We start from the raw sequence: 14949 nt of genomic DNA on the forward strand, positions 1-14949 counted from the left end.
AGGAATTTTGGGAGAGTTTTGCGGAAGCCACGGACAACACGCAAAGGCCAACAGATGACAGAAAACGTTTAGAAACTCAGAAATAAATAAAATATATCTGTAGTATTGTATAATGTCAATCCAGATTTTATAATAAGGTTTACAGTTAAACAACCCTGTGAAAGGAAAAGAAAAAATTCAAACTTCTTCTGTGGTATGAAAGGAGGGCCAAAAAATTTTATGCTGATTTTCTAGATCATGGAAATCTGGAGTCCCTAACCCCCATGATATGGAAGGGATAACTGTAATACATATATACAATATAATAGTAATACATATGTGAGGTGTATTACTTATTTAGTCTACAGAAGGTGTGCTTGCTTACTTATGAATTTGCATATGAACATCTTCGGGGCAGCTAGATAGTGCAGTGAATAGAGTGCTGGGCCTACAGTCAAGAAGACTCATCTTCCTGAGTTCAAATCTGCACTCAGACACTTACGAGCTGCATGATCCTGGACAAGTCACTTATAAATCTGTTTGCCTCAGTTTCCTCATCTGTAAAATGAGCTGGAGATGGCAAACCACTCCAGTATCTTTGCTAAAAAAAAAAACCTAAATGGGGTCATGTAGAGTTGTACATTACTGAGCAATAACAACAAATATGTTCCCCTTGCAATAATTTTGTAACAAGACTTCTAGGGGTTGGGTCAGCTAGGTGGCGCAGTAGATAGAGCTCCGGCCTTGGAGTCAGGAGGATCTAAATTCAAATCCGGCCTCAGACACATAACACTCACTAGCTGTGTGACCCTGGGCAAGTCACTTAACCCCAATTGCCTCACCAAAAAAAAAAAAAAAAAGACTTCTAGGGGCATATCTCCCACAGGTTGGAAACCACTAAAGAATGTCACTTAGACATTCATCTTATGAAGAGGCTGGATAAGATGACCTCCAATGTCCCTCCAACTCAAAATCTGATCATAAGACATTGGCTCAATATCTCTGGGAATCGGTTTCTTTATCTGTAAAATGAGAACATCAGGCTAACTGATCTTTTAAGTTCCCCTTCCAGGTGCCTTTCTGAAGATAGAACTTTTTGAAATACCTGCTTAGAAACATCTCTTCTTGCATTATTCTTTCAACAAATATATGTTGAGTATCTACCCTGTGCAAGGCAGTCAGTGAATAAGCATTTATTAAACTCCTGCTGTGTATCAGAGACTGTGCTACATTGGGGATGCAGAGAAAGACAAAAGACAGTCTCTGCTCTCAAGAAGCTCACTATCTAATGGGAAAGACAACATGCGAATGACCATGTATGAATAAGCTATATACAGGATAAATTGGAGATGATCAACAGAGGGAAAGGGGATTAGGAAAGGCTTCCTATAGAAAGTTAGCTGGGGGGCAGCTAGGTGGTGAAGTGGAAAGAGCACCAGCCCTGGAGTCAGGAGGACCTGAGTTCAAATCTGGCCTCAGACACATAACACTCATTAGCTATGTGACTCTGGGCAAGTCACTTAACCCCAATTGCCTCACATAAAAACAAACAAACAAACAAAAACCAAAACAGAAAAGAAAGAAAGTTATCTGGGACTTGAAGCAAGTCAGGGAATCTAGGAGGCAAAGATGAGGATGGAGAGAATTCCAGGCATGGAAGACAGCAAGAGAGAATGCCCAAAGTCAGGGAATAGGAAACGTCTTGTGTAGGGAACATTAAGGAGGCCTGTATTGCTGAATAGAAGACTATATGGGGGTGGGTAAGGTATAAGAGGATAGGAAAAGTAGAAGGGGGCCAGGTTGTGAAGGCTTTGAATGCCAAATAGAGGATTGTATATTTAATCTCGGAGATGATAGTGAGCCACTGGAATTTATTGAATAGAAGCATGATGTGGGCAGACCTAGGCTTTAGGTAGATTAATTTTATGGTAGAGTGGAAGATGAACTGGAGGTGGCAGAGTCTTGAGGCAGGGACACCAACCAGAAGGCTGTTGTGATCGTCTAGGCATGAAGTAATGAGGCCTGGACCAAGGCGGTGGCTCTGTCAAAGCAGAGAAGAGAATATGTTGTGAAAGAAGTAACAGGAGATTGAGCAATTGAGGATGACACCTAAGTTGTGAGCCTCAGCAACTGGGAGAATAGTGGCACCCTCAACAGTAACAGGGAAGTTTGAAATGGGGGAAAGTTTGGGAGGAAAGTTTTGTACATAGAGAATTTAAGTTGTCTATGGAAAATATAGTTGGAGACTTCTTATAGGCAGTTGGAGATGAGAGTCTGGAGGTTAAGAGACAGGTTGGGGCAGGATCAGTAGATTTAAGAATCATTAGCATAACAATAATAATTGAATCCATGGGAGCTGATGAGATCACCAAAGGAAAAAGCATAAGAGAAAGAAGAGAAGTAGGCCCAGGACAGAGTCTTGGAGGACAACAACCATGATCATTGGGCATGACTTGGATGAAGGGAGATCCAGCAAAGGAGGAGGAGTGGTCAGACAGTAAGAGAAGAACAAGAATAGACTAGTGTAAGGGAAATCTAGAGAGAAGAGAATATCAAGGAGAAGAGGGTGATTGAAAGCTTCAGAAGCTGCAGAGAGGTTAAGAAGAATTAATAATGGAAAAAAAGAAAAAAGGTCATTCATTTAAGAGGTCATTGGTAATGTTGGAAAGAAGAGTTTTGTTTAATTAATAAGGTTGGTTGGAATCTAGATGCCCAGAGTTCAGAAGAGAATGAGAGGAGAGAGAGTGGATACATGTATAATAGATAGCCTTCTCAAAGAGTTTAGCCACAAAAGGGAGGAGAGATATGAAATGATAGCTGGTGGGAATGAATGAATTAACTGAAGGTTTTTTGAGCATAGAGGAGACATGGATATGTTTGTAGGCTGTAGGGAAGCAACCGGTAGATAGGGAGAGATTGAAGATAAATGAGAGAGTAGGGATGATGGAAGAGGCAATGTGCGGGAGGAGATGATATGGAATGGGATTGCTTATGCAGGTAGAGTACTTAGTCTTGGTAAGGAGTAAGGCCACATCTTCATTTGAGACGGAGGTGAAGGAGGAAACAGTGGCTGAAGATATCTGGATGATGTGAAATGAGAAGGAAGGGAAAGAAGAGAGCTTTCAGTGAATTACCTATATTTTTTTCATTAAAATATGAAGCAAGGTTCTGAGCTGAGAAGGTGGGAGAAAAGGGAACCATGGGAGGATTAAGAAGGGATGAAAATGTTTGTCAGAGCTGCTATGGTGAGTGAGATAGTGAGTTAATTAGGCATGAGTAAAAAGGATTGCCTTGTCTTAGTGAGGGACCAATTGAGAATATGTAACATAAATTTGTAGTGGACCCAAGCCCCAAGATTTTGTGATTTTCTTGAGCTTTATTCAGTAGCACATGAATAGGAGCAAAAGCAGTCGATGGTTGGAAAAACCCATTTGGCAGGGGTGTCCCAGGTAATCTCAGAAAAACAAGAATGGATAAGATACATATATACCCTTCCCTTTGAGAGATTTTACTCTAAAGAAAAGATCAGTCTATATGAAATTTTTATAAAAATGTTTTATAAAAATATGCATATATTTATTTTAAAAATTATGATAAAATGTACTAAGGGTTATAAATGAAGTATAGAACATAATGGACAAGGGAGAAATTATTTCTGGCCATAGAGAATCAAGAAAGTATATGGAGATAGTAAAATCTGAGGTAACCTTGGAGGATAGGTATGGTTTTGACAACTCAAAAAAGCAATGGTGGATTGAGTGCATTTCAGCCAAAGGGAACTATGTAAGGGGTATGTTTAGGGAATATAGTCAGTTCAATTTGGCTGGAGTATAGAGAAATTATTAAGGTTTAGTGGGAGATAAGTCTGGGAAATTATGTTGGTACAAGATTGGATAATACCTTGACTGTCAGATGGAGCAGTATATATATCATCCACCAGGCAATGGAAAGTCTAAAATTGTTAATAAGATATAGGTTTAAATATTCCCTCCTTATTCAAAAGCCTTAAAATGGCTTCCCCATTATGGATGAGATAAATATAGTCTCATTATTCTGGCATTTAAGACCCGCTACACTCTGGTTCCAATTTACTCTTCCAGGCTTATTTCACATTACTTTTCTTAATGCACTCCGAATTCTAGCCCTGCAGTGCTACTGGCTGGTTCCCTAACTTCAGATGCCTGTCATCTCTGGCCACTTCACGTTTGCATAGGCTGCTCTCAATGCCTACAATACACTTCTCGTCTCTGTCATTTGGAACATTTCTCTTCCTTTAGGGCTTAGCACAGGTGCTGGTTCCACCATAGAAATTTCCTGGATTTGCTCAAGTCTCCTCAGATTTTCCTAGAGCACACCTTGTAGATTTCTCCTTTGACCTCATAGTTTCCTGCCCCCAAATAGAATGTAAACTGTTTGAAGTCATGTGTCCTGCTATTTAACTTTGTGTCCCTGCTTCCTTTCACATAATAGGCACTTAATAAATGGTTTTTTTAATTGAATCAAAGGTTTTTTTTTGCAGGGAAATAATATTAGATTTTGTGTTCAAGGAAGGTTAACAAAACAGAAGGTTGTGAAGTAGTTGATGGGTGAGAGACAGGAAGATGGAGTAGTATTTTGAAGTGTTATTAATAAGGTACAAAGAATTTTGTTAAAGCAGACAATCTAAAATATGGAGAAATACTCATTTGATCTCAACACCGATCAATTAAACAATCAATGTTCCTTGATTGTTTATTACATGCTCAGCACTGTGAAAGTTACAGGATGACACAAAAAAGGAATAAATCCAGTGATTCCTGCTGTCAAGGAGATGACCTAAAGAGCTCTCCAGTCAGCCAGTCAATAAACATTTATTAAGTGCCTACCCAGTTTATCCAGGGACAGAAGAATAATGAATAAGAAACTGAACGAGACGAGACAATATAATTTGGTGCTAAAATTGTGTGGTAGAAACCATAAGTACTCCTTGGGTCTGGGACATCCAGAAGTACCCAGAATCTAAATTGTTAAGCTGAAGTGGTACCTACCAGTCAATGCCTTAGGTCTATTTGGATGGTGTTACTTACTTTAGAAAAATGTGTGTGTTCTGCCTGCAGACATGGGACCCGTTGTGCTGGGGAAGTGGCAGCTGCAGCAAACAACTCACACTGCACAGTAGGAATTGCATTCAACGCCAAGATTGGAGGTATGTGAAGCAGACTCGGATCAGCAGAGAAAAGTACCTTTTTTTCTTTCTCTTTTTTCTTTTTTTTCTTTTTTTTTTTTTACTGAGAGGCATTCAACAAGCTTTTTGAACAGAGGTAGAAATGTGTTTGCATAACAGTCTTCAACTGTTGCCAAGGATAAAATGGCCCTGATATGTGTGTGGTTAAAAGCAATTATAGCCTTCAGGGGTGGTCACTCAGAAACTTGTCTCTGTAATTGGCATAGGGATTGTCAGCGCCCTCTGTGGAGGTAGTAACCTTGACCTTGCTGTGCTGAAACTTTACATCTGGTGCTTGGGTGGGAAGTATCAATATTAAGCACACCAGGCAGTTGCCTCTCGGTGGAAAGATTTGGTTTGGAAAAATCTATCAGACAGGAGGAGTATTTAATTGGCCCTTCTGCTCCAACTTTACAGAGATGTCCATTTATTTTCAACATTAGGGTCACAACAAACTAATACTGTAAGATGTTTATGAATTATTCCAGATGCCTAATATTATGGGTTTGGGTAAATATTTTAAACCCGGGCAAGTCACTTAACCCTGTTTGCCTCAGTTTCCTCATCTGTAAATTGAGCTGGAGAAGGAAATGGTGAACCACTCCAGTATCTTTGCCAAGAAAACTCCAAATGGGGTCACCAGGAGTCAGACACAACTAAAATGACTGATCAACAACAAACAACAAAAATGCCACCACATTGGTCCATAAATCTCTTAAATGACATCTATTTGAGAAGAATAATTTGTGTGCATGTCTCTCTGTATTGGTGTGTGTCTTTGTGTCAATATGTCAAGGACCAGTGATTTTGTAGTTAAGGTACCTTCTTTTAACCAGGCAGATCAGCCTACTTGACTATAATTTAAAGACTTAGAGAGTTGCCTGAGACTCAGAAAGGTTAAATGACTTGCCCATAGTCATTAGCTATTAAATATTAAAGGCAGGATTTGAGCCTATGACTTTTCTATTCTAAATCTAGCTCTCCTTTATGCCATGCTGAATTCTCTGTATATAGATGTCCTGAAGAAAAGGGGAAAAAGAAATATACAAAATTACAATGTTCATAAATGATGACTTATTAGAGAGAAACCTATTCTTCTACTAGAAATCGAAAAAATGGTTTTTTAGCATGCAATAATATAACAACAGCTCAGGTTTACATAACATTCTAAGGTTTTGAGAAGTACTTTCTCAAACAACCCTGTGAGACAGGCAGTAAAATATGATCTTCATTTTACAGATAAGTAAACAGAGACTCTGAGATATTAACTGATAATTCTATGGTCAGAGGAATTTGAATCTAGCTTTGTTTACTGCAACCCACTTTCTGCTATGACACATTGACATCAAAACGTTCTGACCTCCTAATAAATAAAAGGGAAGTAAGAAGAGAGGAATCATTAAGAATGGCAAAAAAACTTGGAAATTTATTTTCTTCTTAACTGAAGAGGAGCCTAGTAGAGCTATTCTTTCTTGCCCTTCCTTTCTCATTTCCCCTTCTTCCTCCACATTATTACTTAATTCCTAGAAGGGCTCCTTCCTCAGTTTTAAAGCTATGAAATCCCAAACTTAGAATCTCCATGGAATTACCCCTGCCCATTTTTCCATCCCATGTCATCGAACTCCATGGACTTCTATCTCTGTAGCTGTTAAAATTGCAACCCTAGGATCATCTATCTACAACAGTCAACAAACATTTACTAGGCATTGTACTAAGCTCTAGGGATACTAAAAAAAAAAAAGGCAAAAACCAGGGAAATCACATTCTAAGTGGGGAGACACATGAGTGACTAGTACATACAACATAAATACAGAGCAGATGGTAAGTGATGTCAGAGGAGAAGGCATTAGCAGCTGGTAGGATTGGGAAAGGCCTCCTGTAGAGTCTAGGACTTGAGCTGAGTTTTAAAGGAAGCCAAGAAAAAAAGAGGTGAAAGTAAAGAGAGGGAACATTTTAGCCTGGGGTACACAGCCAACTCAAAGGTATGGAGATGAAAAAATGAGTGTCATGTATGAAGAACAGCGATTAGGTCAATGTATTCGGATTGTAGAGCGTATGGAGGGGAATAATGTGCTAAAAGACTAGAAAGATAGGAATGGGCCAGGTTGTGAAGAGCAATTGCTAAAGAGAGGATCTTTAAAGAGAGGTAAGAGGAAACCATTAGAGTTCATTGAATAATGGTGTAACATGGTCAGACCTGAGCTTTAGGAAATCACTTTGGCAGCTAAGTAGAGGATGAATTGGAGTGGGGAGAGACTTGAGACGAGGAAAACCAATTTGAAGGCTGTTGTACTAGTCCAAGTGTGGGGTGATGGGAGCCTGAATCAGGCTGTCTTTAAGAGCAGAGAGAAGGTGACTGCTAAGAGCTGTTGTCAAGGAAGAAACTATGAAATGTGACATTGGATTGAACTTGTGTGATGAGTGAAGCTGAGCAGTCAAAGATGACACAAAATAGTGATCCTGAGTGAATGGGAGGGTGGTAGTGTTCTCAACAATAATAAGGAAGTTGGGAAGAGGAAAGGCTTTAAGGAAAAGATAATGAGCTCTGTTTTGGACGTGTTGAGTTGGAAATGCCTACGTAGGACGGGAGCTCAGGAGAGAGATGAGGGCTGCATGTATCGACGTGGGAATTATGTGCATAGAGATGATAAGCATGAAGTTAAAACTCCAATCTCTGGACAAAGTGCAAACTCTTTAGGAAAGGAGCCTCCTGGGGTCTCTTCTCAGTATCCAGGCTGGGGCTTTGAGGGAAAAGGGAAAGCCGATGGATCATTCAGTAAAATGGGTACAAATCAGAAAATGTGCCTTGCTCAGTGGTGCGACTTCCACAGAGCAGCCAGGTCATCAGGGAAGCTGTTGCTTCCCTTGGAGATCATTAAAACTTGAAGGTTCAAAGGTCCATAGAGCTAGAGCAAACCTTAAAGGACGTCTGATACAACCTCCTCACTTTCCAAATAGGGAAACTGAGTGCCAAGGAGATTAAGTAACTCGCCTCAAGGTTACAGAGATGGTAAGTGAAAGAGCCTGGATTTGAACCTGGGTCCTCTGGCTCCAAATCTAATGCTCTTTGTACCGCATCAGCCTACACTGTGTTAGGGCAGCCAGATGGTGCGGTGGATAGAATGCCAGGCTTAGAGTCAGGAAGAGTCATCTTCATGAGATCAAATCTAGACTCAGATACTTATCAGCTGTGTGACCCTGGGTAAGTCACTTAATGTTGTTTGCCTCAGTTTTCTTATCTGTCAAATGAGCTGGAGAAGGAAGTTGTGGTATCTTTGCCAAGAAAACCCCAAATGGGGTCACAGTGAGTCAGAGATGACTCAAATGCCTGGACATGTTTCATTAATGCTAATAAAAGCCTGATTTAGACTTCACATAGGTTTTCTACAAGTCAGATTTGGAGGAAAATGTGCACTAGATTTGGTCCAACATATATAAAGCTTATTAGAAGCACTCAACCAAATCAATATAAATTAGCATGAGATAAGTTTTGTTTTTTAGTGGTGAGTATTAATTTTTTTGAGAGTCTGTGAGCTGAAAAGTGAGGAATTCAAATCAAACGGCATCAGCAATGACTCAATAAGATATGAAGAGAGACATGGGGGAAATAATATAAAAAAATCACATAACTAGTTCCCTATGGCCTAGCCTAAGGCACTGTAACACACAAGAGCACCCTGGGGGTAGGAATGTATGTGTGTGTGCATGTGTGTGATAAGAAAAATTATGTTATATAAGTTACACCAAGTCCCATGATTCTAATTCATTTTGGGGTGTCAGTAGGCAAATAGTCAGAGGGAAAGGCTTGACACAAAGGAGATAAATAAATATTAGCCAAAGATCAGGTTCACACCCCACACGCACATCGACCCCTTCCCTGAGCTCCCCGCAGCTCCCACACATACACACATATCTACCTCTCTCGTTCCACTGAAGAGGCCACTCTCAGTTCAGTGAAAGCAATCTGTCCACAGCTGCTATTCCAGGAGAAGCTTGTACTTCATAAACCTGGGCCTTCTTATGTTGTGTTGATTCTTCCCTTGGCTGATCAATCTCATTCAGGGCTTTGTGGTCTGGCATCTCTACAGAGTGATGTATTAGGATTGTTCATCTACAGGATGCATGTCTGGAAGCGGGGAAAGAGTCTCCCTTCCTGTATGAGCAAGTACAAGATTTTCTTTATAAGTCCTTTTCACAGCCTCTTTGACAGTCCCTACCCTCCTATAACAAGGTGACAGGGTGGATAGAGAACTCAGAGTCAGGAAGATCTGAGTTCAGATCTTACTTAAGAGCCTTACTATCTACATGCTCAGTTTCAGTCTCCTCGTCTATAAAATGGGGAGGATAAAAGCACCTATACCTCACAAGGCTGTCGTGAGGACCAAATGAGAGAACATGTAGAACGCTTTGTAAACTTTAAAGTATTACGTAAACATTAGCTAGTATTGGAAATATGTGGAAATAGTATATGTTGATAAATTATAATTATAATAATTAATTATTTAGTTAATAAGAATAATGGCAGATAGAGGGCTCTGAAGAATAAGATCCTAGATTCAGAGCTCCAAAGGATCTTAGAGGCCATAAAGTTCAAACATTGCATTAGGTAGAGAAGGAAACTGAGGCACAGAGGTTAAGGGACTTGACCATGGTTACATAACTCATACATTTCTGAAGCAGGATCTAAACCTACGTCTTCCTGATGACGAGCTCAAAGCTCTATCCATCATTCCACACTTCTTCGAGATCGTGGAATCTGGGAACAGGAAGGGACCCAAGGAGTTTAATCCTAATTCATAAGTATCCAGGACACTTTAGGCGACTGGGCTCATATGGCAACATCGTAACCAAAGGACGTATTAGCGCTCTTCTCTCTATATCATGTTGCTGTAATAGAATCCTACAGATATTTCTTGGAATACTTTGAAGTTCATTCTTCCTATACTGTTGGGCTTTTTCTTCCTTATCTTTTGGGTACTGTATAATCAGTCATATTTTTTTCCCTAAGGTTTCTGACATTTGTACTTAAGCCACCTTGGGCAAGTTAACCACCTGCCTCCCTGCTCTCCCCGCCTCAGTTTCCACATCTGTAAGGAGAGGATTGGAATAGATGACCCTCAGAAGTTCCTTCCAAAACAATGAACCTGTGATCCTATAATCTTAGTGATATATAATGAATTCTAATCTACCAAACCTTTATCTAATCTATTTCTTTTGACTAAGGCATGCACTTCCCTTGCCAACTTCCAATCATGTTAAATCCCAGAAAGTTTTGGTGGCACCTGTGAGGTTGAATTTATTTCCCTTGTGTTAGACTCTCCAGTTCACTTCATTACCTAGACTTTCTACATGTGTTGTTGTTGTTCGGTTGTGACCCCATCTGGGATTTTCTTGGCAAAGATACTGGAGTGGTTTGCCATTTCTTTCTCCAGCTCATTTTACAGATGAGGAAACTGAGGCAAACAGGTAACTTGCCCAGAGGCACACAGCCAGTAAGTGTCTGAGGCCAGTTTTGAACTTAGGAAGATGAGTCTTCCTGACTCCAGGTCCGGTGCTCTGTGCACTATGGCGCCACCTAGCTGCCCCTCTCTACATGGGTAGAAACATCTATAGCCATGAACAATTGTTATTATCACTTTTCCAGGTTATTATCTCATATGACATTCTGGGCCAGTAAAAATTGGTATTCTTCTACTCATTTCATATCTGTTGTATCTACTATAATAGAATAAGGAAGAGGGTCTTGACCTGTTATTTTAGTGATATGGAGAACTGCTGGAGGAGGAAACTCCTTCCACCTATGCAGATTGACTCCTGTTCTGCTACTTATAGGCTTAGACAGTTGCCTAAAACTCTGAGAGGTTTTGACTTGCCCTGAGTCATAAAGTCAGTATGTGTCAGAGGTAGGCTTTGAACCCAGGTCTTCCTGGCTCTTACAGCCAGCTATCTATCCAACATGACATGTTGCCTCACATAATAGAGAAATGGGCAAATTTCTTAGCTCTTCTCCATTTTCATTTTAAAGACCTTCTAGATCAGAAGCACAAATGTATTCTTATTGATACTTAGGGTCATGCCATCCCTTGTCCCATTCCTTAACTTTTTTAACATTTCATTTTTATTTTATTTTTTCTTAATTACATGTAAACAAAAAATTTTAACGTTCATTTTTTAAAATTTTGAGTTTCATATTCTCTCTTCCTTCTTCCCCTCCCCCCACCTTGAAAAGGCAAGCAGTTTGATAGAGATTATACACGTGCAATCACCTAACATCATTTTCTTAACCAACTATTCGCTTCATATATTCTTCTTTGTCTTTTGAATCACATGCCGATAATTGGTAGCATTTTTGAAAACGCCGCCTATGCCCCTCTGTTTCTGATCTACTATTTCACAATACATAGATGTGCTTTATTTGTTCCTCCTTAGTACCATCATTCGTTCCTACAAAAATTCATTGAAGTGGAAAATTTTTACTACATACAACTGATAGATTATTGGTCATTGCTGTAAATGTAGCCAAACCTTGAGAATATCATCACTCTCTGAAAGTTTCAGCTTACTGTTAACTGGTAACTAATTGTATAAAAACAATCTTGTCTTCTGGGTAGGCAGAGGTATGAGTGGGTTATGTTCATAGTATGGTTATCTCCTTTGAAAAATGAAAGGAAATACTGGCAGAGGAAGTGAGAAAAGAAGACAAAGGCTTTCCTCCTTTACTGTGGATAGCAGCAGGGGAGGAATAGAAGCTATGTTTCATAAGTCATCTAATCAAAAGTTCCCGCACAGTGGATAGAGCACCAGCCCTGGAGTCAGGAGGATCTGAGTTCAAATCTCGCCTCAGACACTTGACACTTACTAGCTGTGTGACCTTGGGCAAGTCACTTAACCCCAATTGCCTCACCAAAAAAAAAAAAAAGGAAAAAAAAGTTCCCTGACATTGTCTATTCAACTACTTTTGAAGATTCCTCCCCATCCTTTACCATTGTTTCTATTGGAAGATGAATGGCTGACCCAATTACTGTACTCTTCCTTAAAAATCTCAACTAGAATAAATTTATGACTATGACTCACTCATGTTTATGAAAACAAGGACATTCTAAATTAGGTGAGTAAAATACACTGACACTAGATGTGAATACATATATTTATTTGTATAAGGTTAGCGGCACCAGTATATACATGTCTAGATTTTATGGTGTAAGTCTTAGTTTGGGCTGGAAGGGACTTCAGATGTCATATACTCTTATTCCCTAATTTTTCATGTGGGTAAATTAATACCCAAAGAAGTTAAGACCTGCCTAGGGTCACATAAGAAATAAGTCATAAAGTTAAGATTTATATTAAAGTCTCCAAAGCCATAATTCTTGCCACTGGGCCATGGTGGTATCACGCTGTTCAAATGCCTTCCATCTTTTGGGGGCTTAATTTTTTCATTTTTTTATTGTGTAAGATCAAGAGTCATTCTGTTTTCCAAAATTAAACTGTGGGAATTCATAAAATGCCTGCCTATATCTATATGTGTATATACACATATATTTATGTATATGTATAAATATATAGTGTATATATGTGTGTATATATGCTATATCATCCCTCCATCCTACAAGCAATAAAAACTAAGACTTAAGGCCCATATATGGATTAAGTAACATAGAAACTAAACTCAACTATTCAGTAGATACTTTAGGTGTTAGCATCTTGACCCTCACCTCTATCCACTTATAGAGGAGCCTGGATCTTATCTGAAAAGTATATTGAACCAACATATCCTTTCCATGAGTTGTGGAGGAAACAGACTTACTGTCCAGGTTTTACTTTAAAAAAAAAAAAAGACAAAGCTAAGTCAGAGATTCCAAGGCCAATTATTTAGGCCAATGAGCTCCTAGGCCAGCTTTGTCTTCTTTTAGTTAAAGACTCCCCATTTTGTGGGTGAGAAAAATGAAGCTGCATCAGAGAAATGCTGGGCTTATCCCAACAGCTTTACTTGAGTCCTGTACCACCAAGAATGCAAACCTTTGTATATGTTTTTTGTTAATACTTTCTTTCTTCTTTGCCCTTCTTGTGATACAGATATCGCTACTTTCTTGACTGTCTCTAAGAGTCTTTCCTCCCTCCCTCCCAGAGGCCTCATATTAGCTGTAATTTACTGCAATTTGTGTGGGCCTCTCCAAGTCCAGGATGAGTCCCATTCTCTGTTGCCAAGAAGATGACACAGGACAGGTGTACCTCCATATTACTCGTTTCATTCTCAGTTCAACTGATGATCTTAATCCTTCCTTGCTGTTGACTTGACACTCAGATGTCTCACTTGGCCTGTTCCCTCCTTTGGGGGTCTAGGTTCCTTGAATTTGATCTCTGGAGTGGTCTTTCCCTACCACCTTGTGGGTTCTTCCTTTGACCAAATATCTAAGTGACACTCTCTATTGAGAAACACATCTTCCTTTTTCCTCACTGTGGTGCAAGCCAACCTGAGTCTCAATATAGCATGCTTAGCTTTCTGGCCTAAACAGGCATGTTTGCCTTCTGAACTTAACATTCTTTCATCTTGGCCTCAGTATAGTATTAGCCACATTAATCTATATTTACTCACATACTTCTTTTTCCTATCCCTTACTAGGGGCGTGCTAGAGATCAAACCAGCAGCCAGTTGTTGTTTTCAGTATGAGCATTTATACCAGCAAACACTACACTATTTCTTTTAAAGAAAACATTATTATTTTTAATCAATAATTAATTAATTAATTAATGATTTATTGTTTTGTTGATTTACCTGAGAAAATGTTAATAATGTAAATGAAACTTAAAGGTATGTCTTGTATACATTTTTTGAAGGAGAGCTGGTGGTAAACATTTGCCAACACACCATTGTCTTAGCCCAATAACTCTGAGATTATAGAGGATCATAGGATCTCAGAATTAGAAACAACTTTAAATGCCCTCCATTCTAATCCATAGTTAAGGAGGTATACTTCCTTTTATAATATCTCTGACAAGTGACCATGCAGCTTCTCTTGAAGACTTGCAATAATGGAAAAATTACTGCCTCTGAGACAGCCCATTCTTGTTTTGATGAAGTCTGTTTGAAGATTTAATATAAGGAAGATCCTCAGGAACCTTGACCCATTATAATTCTGTCCTATTGAGCTTAATTACACAAGTCTCTCCCTCTTTCACATGATATCTCTTTGCCCTAGATTTTTGAAGACCACTGTACTATCTCCCTTCCTCCCCAACTTCTCTAAGCTAAGCATGCTCATTTCTACTCTGGGTTTGGAACATTAGATTATGCCATCAACTTTGGTTTATTTGCTTGGTTGTTTTTTCTTTCCTTCTTTTAAAAAAAATTCTTTGTTACAAAAGATGACTGGCTAGGTATGAGTAAAGATAGAGGCAGCTAGGTGACACAGTGGGTAGAGCACTGGTCCTACAGTCAGGAAGAACTGAGTTTACATCCAGTCTTAGACCCTTACTAGCTCTGTGATCCTGGGCAAGTCACTTAATGTCTGCCTGCCTCAATTTCCCCATTTTGCAAATGGGAAAAATGATTGCATCTATCTCCTTGGTTGTTATAAGGATAAATACAATGATATACTTTGCTATATAAGTGTTATTATTATATTTAGAAAAGAAGGTAATGTAAAAATACCGTAATTTTAAAAAGTCAACAAGAAGAAATATGAATCCCAGTTCCTTCAGCTAATCTTTGTATGGAATGATTTCACCCATCCTCCTGAACTCGTTATAGCTTGACATTGACCTTCTAA

The 14949-nt window shown here is 39.2% G+C and overlaps 1 protein-coding gene across 1 annotated transcript in view; it reads left to right on the forward strand.

The window, feature by feature from the left end:
- Positions 1-14949, forward strand: part of PCSK5 (proprotein convertase subtilisin/kexin type 5) — a 608686-nt gene that overhangs the window by 217281 nt on the left and 376456 nt on the right. The window contains 1 exon segment of the mRNA XM_027875021.1: positions 5076-5164. Coding sequence (XP_027730822.1) covers positions 5076-5164 — 89 coding nt within the window.

This window comes from Vombatus ursinus, unplaced genomic scaffold, assembly GCF_900497805.2.
Source record: "Vombatus ursinus unplaced genomic scaffold, bare-nosed wombat genome assembly UNPS02014807.1, whole genome shotgun sequence".
Taxonomy (NCBI): Eukaryota; Metazoa; Chordata; class Mammalia; order Diprotodontia; family Vombatidae; genus Vombatus; species Vombatus ursinus.